At 36.1% G+C, this 10,869-nt stretch overlaps 1 protein-coding gene across 1 annotated transcript; it reads left to right on the top strand.

Moving 5' to 3' along the window:
- Positions 1-555: 555 nt before the first annotated feature.
- LOC103071241 (protein NipSnap homolog 3A-like) lies at positions 556-10,849 on the top strand. Its single transcript, XM_007447288.1, has 6 exons — positions 556-632; positions 3,382-3,592; positions 5,431-5,589; positions 7,051-7,200; positions 10,464-10,550; positions 10,641-10,849. Exons 1-6 carry the CDS (start codon positions 573-575, stop codon positions 10,715-10,717), a joined length of 744 nt encoding a protein of 247 aa, XP_007447350.1. The 5' UTR covers positions 556-572; the 3' UTR covers positions 10,718-10,849.
- The last annotated feature ends 20 nt before the right edge of the window (positions 10,850-10,869 follow it).

Genomic DNA, 10,869 nt, shown 5'->3' with positions numbered 1-10,869 from the left:
GGTGGCAATAGGGAGAGAAAATGCACTTAATGAACAAAAGGGAAGAATCACTAGTCTTTAGCTACACGTGAATCACCCGACTAAAACTGACCGCTGCAAACACGTCCGCGATTTAAAATGCAAAGCATGACGCACACACGCATCCATACTGCCTTCCCAATGATCATACACACTCTCATTCTACACACGAACTTTTACTGATTGTATGCAAGAGCTCTTGGAGATGAGGCGATGTGTCCAGACAGGTGGTACAGGAACGACCTCAGCATTCAGCTAATTCTAATATCACTCGACGATGGGTGTGGGAACTTTTGGGGAAACAAAGGAGCCAGGAAGGGCGAAGGGTGACACCAAAGGCGTCTGGAGCCGGCCCCAGGCGGACGCCTTACGCACTGAGTTCTCCGGCCGCGCCCCAACCCCGGGCGTGAGGCGGAGCTGACCCGCGGATCCCCGCCCCGAGCCTGCGTCCGGCAGTTGTGCAGGTGCCGCTCCCTGCTAGTCGGGAAGCCACAGGAGGAGGAGTTTAAGGAAGAATCCCGGCCGCGGCGCTTCTCGGCGTTCGAAGCCGCGCCATGCTTGCCCTCGGAAAGAGCCTGACTAAGGCTCTGGCCGCTCGGACCCTGGCGCCTCAGGTACCCGCCCCGGGGAGGGGAGGGGAGGGCCCGGGAGGCGCACCACCCGGCTCGCGCTCCCTGACCTGGGAGCCTTGTGCTGCTGCCTACTTGTAGAGCAAGTCCCAGCACCTGGAAGCGAGGACCCTGGAACGCGCAGGAGGAGAAAGGGTGCCCTTAGGGGAAGACCGGCTGCCTGTGTCGCCTACGGCCGGCTCGGGAACAACCATGGATGGGGTTGTTTTCTAGCCTGGGTGCCCGGCGGCCCTGAGGCCACCCCTGAAGCGCCAGCTGCTGCGTTCTTGCCGCCCCGCGCCTTTGGGCTCGCCGCGCTGGTCCCTGTGCCAGGCGCTGGTCCCTGTGCCAGGCACCGGTCCAGCCTCTTCTACTGACTTTTGGCAAGCCACAAGCCCCTCTAGACTGAAGGGTGAAGGAGAAAAAGGTCAACCTGACGCTAGCAAGAGAACGGGCCTCCCCCTTATACATGAAATAAAACTCCTGAGCATTTTGCCGAGAACCTCAGAGAGGGGCCCAGGGTACAGGTGGTGCAGCATCTGCCCAGCTGCCACTGTCTCCTGCAGTCAGTGCCCAAGTCACGCAGGGTCGGGAACTTCCTAGAAAATATGATGATGACAACCTCATTAAAGTTAAATGAGAAATAATGAATTGGGAGATTGGCATTGACATAAAAAATAATAAGAATTAAATAAATTTTAAAAGTTAAATGAGAAATGTACAAAATAGACTTCTGTGATTCGGCCTTAACTGTCGTGGATTGTCCTGTTCTGTGACTCTAAGCTAGAGATGTTTTGTTGTTGTTTTTTGATGTTTAGGTTTGTACTCCTTTCTCAAGCAATAGGACAAGAAGGGGATTTACATAGAGACTGACTTCCTGTAAAGACTAAAGAGGAGCCATAATGGCCCCTTCACTCAAAATTATCAGTACAGCCTTTATACTGATTCTCTCTACCGGAGCAGGGCCAAAATTATTCCTTACAACTTTATTCTGAACTTTGACTCTACTAAATGTCGATCAAATGCTCTCTTATAGGTGACTTGGAAGTTATTGCTGCTGAAAATGAGCCCTGACATGAATATAAGGGAGCTTGAAGTACTCATGATTCTTCTCCCAGCACAGTTCTAGTTTCTGCCCTGCAACAAAAATCACCTCCCCGGAGCACAACACATACTTATCTCAGCTGCTGTTTAACCTTTCCCTGGGCTTCCTTTGTTACTTGTTTCTTTCTCTTGTGAAAGATAACAAAATTATGTGCCTTGACCACATACTTGTTTCCAAGTATCAATACAAATTCCTGAAAAATCAACTAAAAAAGCAACTGTTACAAATACCCCACTGGCTCATTTTCTGATATATTTTATTTATAATACTTATTAAACTATTATACCAGGCAGTTGTTTATTTGTGTAATATTGTCTTATTAGAATTTGGTTAAAATGACACAAAAAAACATGTCCACCAAAAGCAGGCGTAGCCGCAGTTGTTTTTGGTGGGAATACCTGCTTTCACTGTAAGCTTAGACACTTGGGCAATAGGAATATAACTCATAGGGGACATGAGTGGAATGAACTCAAGTAGATAATTATAAATATGACATTATGCACAATTAAATCACATACATAGGCAATTGTGTGTTATAACCAAAAATATGTCAGAGAAAGGAGCCTACTGGTTTCATTTGACATACCAGCTGGTCAACATAAGCCCCAAATTTGTCCATAGCTTTGTTCGTACCGACATTTGTATTAGATAATTCTGATTAATCAGCTTCAGGAATTGGCACATGATATCCAAAACTACAATAACATGAAATTGTAAACACAAATGCCATATGAGTGTGTGTGTATACACGTGTGCATATACGTATTTACATACACACATATTTGCATTCACAGGGGATAATTTCTGGCAGGTAATTTCCCACCTAAAGTTAAGTTCACTCAGACTCAAGATTAAACACAGCAAAAATTTATATAGTGACCATACCTCTAATACAAAAAGAACTAATAGTTCTTAAAGGATATTTCCATCAACCTAGTTAATTGGATGGATTAAATGCCCTTCTCACACTGCATCTATAATTAAACCTAATAATGATTCAGACAGTTCTGACCTGTTGATTTTTCCTTTATAGAATTCATACAGTCTACCACCATGTTACAGTGCAGTTTAATAGATTATGGATTCCCTTTATCATTAGTTACATCCCAGTTCTATCATTTACCAGTGATGTACTTCATTGAATTTGGAAAATACTTTGACCTGAATTGAAACTTACATTTTTTAAAAAAAACCTAAAGATCTTTCTGCAAGTAAACGTATTTCCATCATTACTGCCAGAACACCTGTATATTTTATAAAGTTCATTTAAATATATAACTGTAGCACATATAGTATTGACTAAAGATAGAATATTGGATAAATAAGGTAAACCATTTGTAATTAGTTAGAATCCTAGTTGTAGTTCTTGGATAAAGGACTCTCATTAAGACCCTAGTGCCTTCTTATGATTAACTTTTCATGAAAAGGTGGCTAAGGGACCCCTGCTAGGAAGCAGTAGCTGTATATTCAGCACACTTAAGAGTAATTATTAACATCTCTCAGCAAATTCTAAGGAGAGATGACAACAGAGGTACAAACATGGGAGTATGAGTCTAATGAGTGTCCCTTCTTTGCAGATTCAGATTTGGTTGTAACATATTATATGCCTTAAGGTCCCCAGATACTTAAATTTGCCTTATGTTTCTTCAGGTGTGTTCATCTTTTGCTACAGGCCCCAGGCAATACGATGGAACATTCTATGAGTTTCGTACTTATTGTGTTAAACCTTCAAAGATGAATGAGTTTCTGGAAAATGTTAAGAAAAACATACATCTTCAGACAGCTCACTCTGAATTGGTTGGATTCTGGAGTGTAGAATTTGGAGGCAGGATCGATAAAGTGTTTCATATTTGGAAGTATGGTATGATTTTTCCAGCTTAAGTATTCAGTATAGATTTTCACTCTTTTAAATGTTACATGACACTTACCTCTTGGGTCTATGTTACTATAAATACACACAGGTTAAATTCAACTTTTAAAGAGAGGAACAACAAATACAACAACAAAAAATGAATTCAGTGATTACTCCTCCCACTGGTACCTCTAACAACTTTTGCCCAAATTCCTATGTATCATCATTGGGAAAGTGTGACATCTCATATTTCAAATCATGAAATTGTGAACTAGCCTTTAATGCTCAGGAAGAACATAGAATGGTTTATTGTATAGATCATTTATGAAAAATTTAAAGCATTGACTGCAAGAGTCCAAGTGGGCAGAGATCATAAAAGGGAGAGTTATTTTTTCTTATTGTTGAATCTGCAACTGGATATCAGGATTTTAGTAGAAACAATTCAATCTTTCTAATTTAGGTTAGTTGAGGTTCATGGGGATAATAGTTAACTTCCAGGCCTCACCCAACTCAGACTGAATAATTTGTTAAATTTAGGGAACCACTTTTGTTTGTATACCCCAGGGTTTCAGGGAATTCACTATCATTACGCTGCTCTAGGGAAGTAAAGGCAAAGGAATTAGAATTCTCCCCATATTGAAGTTGACTTACTGCTGGTTTAGTAGACAACGAAGAACAGGTTACAGGAATCCCCAGATTGTTACTCCAGTGTCTAATCTTTCTGAAGTCCACAAAGGACTTGATGATATCCAGAGAACTTTTAATAATTTCATTTAGTGTCTGGTCATCAAGTTAAGAGTCATAATAGTGTCCAAAGTTAATATTCACCACATACGTTATTGTGAAAAGTGCTCATTCTATATTTAACATGGCTATAGTTTAGAGGATTTCCCTGTTGTAATAGGACAAACCCCATTAAAACACAATTTATGCTTTAATGTGCAACAAGGAGAATTATGTCCCATTAAGAAAATTACTAGTAAGATCGTGATATAACTTACTTAAGCTCTAAGATAGATGTTACTCCTTATCTCTAGCATAAACCATAGAAAACTCTTTTACCATTAACCTTAGGCCCTAATAATAAATATAGTACTAGGCCTATGTGTTATTAAATGTATATACCTGTTTGGGTAACAAACAGAAGAGAAACAGTACTGGGTAAAAAGAATGGGTGTCAGTAAGTAAGAATTAGCACTGTTTCTTTGGAAGCTGTTTGTTCAAAGAGGCTGAAAAAGCAAATCTTAATTTCATTTATGTTAAATTTAGTTCAGTTGTACCTTGACCTGACTACCCACCACCAGCACTACAGAAGAAACAGTCTTTCTCTAAACTAACACTATAACTTAAATGCCTCAAGTAATAAGAATAAATAATATATATGGAGTACTCACTTGGTGCCAAACATTGTTCTAAGTTCCTTTCATGTACCAATTCTTTTAATCCTCACAACAGCCCTGGAGGTAGATACTATATCATTATCCCTGTTTCACAGAATAAGAGACAGGCACAGAATGATTCAATAACTTACCTAAGTCTCACAACTACCTACTAAATGGTAGCACCTATGAAGCCCATTACTATATGACATCATTGGTTGTTTACATTGCCACTCCCCTTTTAGACCATGAGCAACTAACTACTTATGTTGGTATCTCTAGTGATATAACATATTGTCCTTATGTGGCCTCAATAAACATTTGCTAAATTGAATGAAACCCAGAAATAGTACAGGTGATTTTATTTTTTTATTGATGTATAGTTGATATACAATATTATATGTTAAAGGTGTACAGGTGATTTTAAATCAAAAAATTTTATTTTTCTTATTCCTGTTATTCCCATAGACAATTTTGCTCATCAAACTGAAGTTCGGAAAGCCTTGGCCAATGATAAGGAATGGCGAGAACAATTACTCATTCCAATTATGGGTCTTACTGATAAACAAGAGAGTGAAATTACTTATCTGGTGCCATGGTGCAAATTAGAAAAACCACCCAAAGAAGGTAAGTTCGTCTCTCTAAATTACACTGAATTTTAATGAGGAACATACTGAAGATTTTAAGCTATAAAATCTAAAGTTCCGTAGGAGAAAGTAATCCTTTGTTTTTGTATCGGAATATATTGTGATTATAGAGATAAAAATGAATTTGAGCTCTTTGCTTACAATTAAAACAATGAGCGTTAAATAATGAAATTTTTTCCAATTTGGAAAAACTGTTAGTTTAGGTACGAATATGAAAAGTTTACATGGGAAGAAAGGTTGAGAAGTTGGGGATCTAGAGCACAGAACACATGTATAGGCAGGTAAAGGGAAATGTATGATATTTTCTCATAACTTAGTATTTTTTTTACACAAATTACAGTTAATCTAAAAACAGTATATCTTTGCTTGTAAAACTGGGGGGAATGGATTAATTTAAACTGTTAAGCTGAGTTACTGTAGTTTAACTTGTTTTTCTCTTATTTCTCAGTTTGAAAATAATTATTAAAGATTTATCTTCTTGCTGATTTCACTTTCTTACTGACTTAAGGGAAATATTTACCTCAACCTAATTTTAAACAAAAGGCAGACTTTTTAAAAGCGTAAACTAATTTAAGTTTTCTTTCCCCCATAATCCCAACTTCGTAGTGTATCTTAGATGAGAAGAAATTTGAAATGTCTTATTTGGATCCTATCCACCTGGACCTCCCCTCAGCCTTCAGCACTGGCTACATGAACTTAGTGGCTCCTAGAACAGTGTCACATCTTGGTTATCTGCCTCTATGTTGTTTATAATTCTTTAGTTGCTTTGTACTTTTTTTTTCCTTTTACTTCTCAAATCTACTTGTTCCCTAGTTTCTTTTTTTCTACCTGCTCCATACTTCTGACCAGAAGGTAAACTGATTTTCAAGTGTTTACCTGGATATTTAGGAACAATAAAACCACCTTCTTCATTTTTTTTCCCCTCAAAATCTCACATATCACTTTGGGTCCTTTGTTGGCTGGCTGTTCCTGTTAGAAATGGAAACCTGTAGGGGGAAATTATACAAACAAAAAAGTGTTTCCTCTCAGAATTGGAAAGAAGGAAATATATGAGATCAGAAAATACTTTTCTTATTCATTTCTTACCTAGAATTAGACTCAGGCAGCTCAAAAATCCTAATCCTATCATAAATTCTCAATATTTGTTTAAATGACTAATTTCATAGATTAAAAATCGTTCTGATAATAGCTTAATATAGCTTCCTTTTTCTTTGTTCTCTGTGATAAGCTTAATAACTCACGCTTAAACATGGAGACTTTCTAAATATAAAAGCTAGGAAAAATGCAAGAAATGCAAAGAAATCATAAATATGTGTACATAAACATTTTTATGTTTGATCCTCCAAATCTGTATATGTAGATTAGCCTTCCACTGGAACCATGCTAACCTGATGAGAAATTTCTTGAATATCTTTTATAATTTATTTTCTCCCTATTCCAGGAGTCTACGAGCTGGTAACTTTTCAGATGAAACCTGGTGGGCCAGCTCTGTGGGGTGACGCATTTAAAAGAGCAATTAATGCCCATGTCGATCTAGGCTACTCAAAACTAATTGGAGTTTTCCATACAGAATATGGAGCACTCAACAGAGGTACAGTTGTCCATTTCTTCTATGAAATTTAAAGTGTACTGGTGACCTACTAAGTTCCTCCAGTATTTTGTCACTGGTTTTGATTATGCCATGTATTTATTTTTTATTGCCAAATATTTAGGGTTTTTTGTCATTTTAAGGGTTGAAAATGCCTGTTTTACGTAATATTTATTTAGGTTGTTAACCACTTATGAAGGCTTTTCCAAATGTTGAACTGCTGTTTTCCATGATACATCAAAATGATAAAATTTAAAAACTGCAAGGAGCCTAAGAAAAATCTGTTCTTCATCTTTTTTTCCCTCTATATTTGTATTGACTTTTAAAAATAATATTACTTGGGATACAGTGTTTGTCTCTGAATGAAAAAGTAATACATATTTTTACAGAGACTAAATATCATGGCCATGACCAAAGGTGGAAAAAAACCATTTTCCACTACTTAGAGATAATACTGTTAACATTTTGGTCTTTCTATTCCTGTGTCATTCATATATATGTAGGTGAATGTATATATGTGTATACATATATATTCATATTCATATATATGCTAGAAATAATGCATATGCATGATTAATGACTTCCTAACACTCCACTGAGAGTAACATATGGCAGACAGATAGATAGCGCATATCTTTACTTAATAAACACCTATTTGAGGCTTTTAACGTTAAATTTGAAAGTTACTGCAATCTGAATTTCACAGAGTTTTTTGTGGCAAACTCTAGAAAATGCATGTATAGTTCATCTGGAAGGATGAATGACCAAGAATAGCTAATTCATTATTTCCATCTGCCTCCTCAACTTCCTTACTTGAATGTCCAGTGGACATCTCAAACCTAACATATTCAAAACTGAGCGTCTGATCTTTACCCAGAAATTTAACTTCTAGTAATACACCCTAAGAAAAGAATCCGAATATACAGAAAAAAATATTTTCAAGCCGGAAAATATACCAAGAGGAGAAAAATTATGAAAATTATTAGATGTCTATCTCATACCACATGCTAAAATAAAATTCAAATGGATTATAGATTTTAATATAGAAGAAAAGAAGTCATAAAATTACTAAAATAAAATATAGATGCTTTTTTTTTTTTTTTTGGCTGTATCAGGTCTTAGTTGCGGCACACGGGCTCTTCATTGCAGTGCTCGGGCTTAGTTGCCCCACAGCATGTGGGATCTTAATTCCCCGACTAGGGATCGAACCTGCGTCCCCTGCATTGGAAGGTGAATTCTTTATCACTGGACCACAAGGGAGGTCCCCCTAGATGCTTTTTTTAAATAATATGGATGAGAACTATATTTCTAAACCGAAAAACAAATGAAAACAATGAAGGCAAAAAAATCAAGTGATGAATTTTTTATAAAAAGGCTCAATCTTTCTGCATGCCCCAAGACACCAGAAATGAAATTCAAAAGCAAAAAGAAATGTAAAAACATATGCAAAGGTAGATGTACAGATGACTACTAAACATATATTCAGGAAGACGTAGATTAAGACTATGAGGAGATGCCATTTTCACCAAATAAAGACATACGTATATAGATATAGTACCAGAGAAGCTGGGAAAAAATAAGTACCCCTACTGTGTAGCATATACTGGCTTAATAATTCCCCACCACAAAATTCAGCAATATAAATGAAAAGCCTTAATTTTAAAATTATTTTTGCCAATATTCTAGGAAATATGCATAGTTGTATAGGTGTGTTCAGTTACACAGGAAGGAAATTTGAAAGAATATAAAATATATAGTGGTCACTTGAATGATGAAAATAATTTTTAAGTGGTATTTTAATTTTTATAATGAACATATATAACTTTTATAAGAAAAAACTGAAAATGAGTAGGCACACTTTTTAATCTTAAATTCATTCTCAGTGGAGAAAAGGGAATAGTAATATGCTGAGTATAAATCAGTGCATCGTTTCTGGACAACTTAATAGTATGTACACTGTACCTATATAAGATATTCCCTTTGGTTCTCTCAATTTTAATTTTAGGAGTTTACACTGAGGAAATAATGAGATCCAGACTGCCTGGGTTTGAATCCCAGCTCCACCGCTTACTAACTTTGTGACTTGGAGTGAGTTACTTAACCTTTCTGTGCCTTACATTGCTCATTGATAAAATGATGATAATCATAACCTACCACCTAGGATTCTTATGAAGACTAAATGAGTTAATACATGCAAAACGCTTAGAGCCAGGCCTAGCACATAGGAAGCACCCAATAAATGTAAGTAGTGATTTGTCTTTGACATTGTTATATTTATAAATATACATGATAGGTGCTGCTCTAAGGAAGTTCTTGTCAGCATTGTTTATGATAAGGGAACTTTAGAAACAATGTAGTATGACCCTATGTATATAATATACTTGTAATACACAAACAGACACACATACACATCATATACGTCACGCGTCTCATATAAGCATAAACATATATGCTGTGTGTCTGTAAATACATAAAAATATAAAAATACATACATATATACATAAATATAGAAAAGATAAACCAAAATAGCAAAGTGGTGAATTCTGGGTGGTAGGATTAGAAACTATTCCTGCTTTCTCTTTTTATTTATTTGCATTTTCCAAAATCTATACAGCCAACATGTATTACACTGTAATTATTTTTAAATTTTTTTAATAATTTAAGTAAAAGAACATTTATTTCAGTATTTTGCAGAATACCACACTATTTTGAATGATATAAATAATCAACAATAAGGGGCTGGTATAAAAAGTTGTTACATCTCTGGGGCAGAATTCACATGCTGAAGATTAATAGCATTGTCACAGAAACTTCTCATTGTTGACTTTTTAAAATCATTTACAAAGTATAATATACAATGAGACCCTAATTTTATATTTTTCATCTTTTAAAAGAAATACAATAAATATTAATAAAGGTTTTCTCTGGGTGGTTAAGTTTCAGCTACTTTCAGTTTTCTTCTTTGCATCAGCCAAATATTCAGTAGTGAGCATAATTTTTTTATAATCTTGCTTTTTCAAAATAAAGTAAAATCCTTCTTTTTCTTCTTCTATAAAACCAGTTTGACTAATTAATTTATAAATTTCTCTCCCAAATCTTTGACTCCTTTGAAATCTTATCACTAACATACTTAGTGCTACCTTTTTGATAATCACTATTTTGATTTAAAGAACAGGACTTTTAGTTTCTGATTAATATTTCTGTCTTTCTTATTTGAGTAATGCCACAGTCTTTACAATCTATTTCTGGTTTATTTATTTCTGCAGTTCATGTTCTTTGGTGGAACGAGAGTGCGGATAGCCGAGCAGCTGGGAGACACCAGTCTCATGAGGATCCCAGAGTTGTGGCAGCTGGTAAGCTATTTCACTAGGTACGAGTTATTCTTAGAACAAATTTCATTTAGTCAACAACTTTATATACCTTCTTATGACTTTTTTTTTCAGTTCGGGAAAGTGTCAATTACCTAGTGTCTCAGCAAAATATGCTTCTGATTCCTACGTCATATTCACCATTGAAATAGTTTTCCACGGAAATACAAAGCATTGCATGAACTGCCATAAGATGTGTCTGTTAATGGTGCTTAAGTTCTTCCAAGAGATTCTCACTTTGATTTGAAGGAGGTGGTAAGCTAATTTGCTATATCCCTTGCATTTTTTTTTTTTTTTTTTTTTT

This window comes from Lipotes vexillifer, unplaced genomic scaffold (assembly GCF_000442215.2).
Source record: "Lipotes vexillifer unplaced genomic scaffold, Lipotes_vexillifer_v1.1 scaffold1035, whole genome shotgun sequence".
Lineage (NCBI taxonomy): Eukaryota > Metazoa > Chordata > Mammalia > Artiodactyla > Lipotidae > Lipotes > Lipotes vexillifer.
This window is presented reverse-complemented; position numbering and strand designations above follow the sequence as displayed.

Excerpts from the sequence above, each read along its gene's own strand:
- LOC103071241 (XM_007447288.1), top strand. The coding sequence starts at position 573 with ATGCTTGCCCTCGGAAAGAGCCTGACTAAGGCTCTGGCCGCTCGGACC. Across the intron at positions 633-3,381 it reads CTCGGACCCTGGCGCCTCAG|GTGTGTTCATCTTTTGCTAC; the intron begins GTACCCGCCCCG and ends ATGTTTCTTCAG. Across the intron at positions 3,593-5,430 it reads GTTTCATATTTGGAAGTATG|ACAATTTTGCTCATCAAACT; the intron begins GTATGATTTTTC and ends TTATTCCCATAG.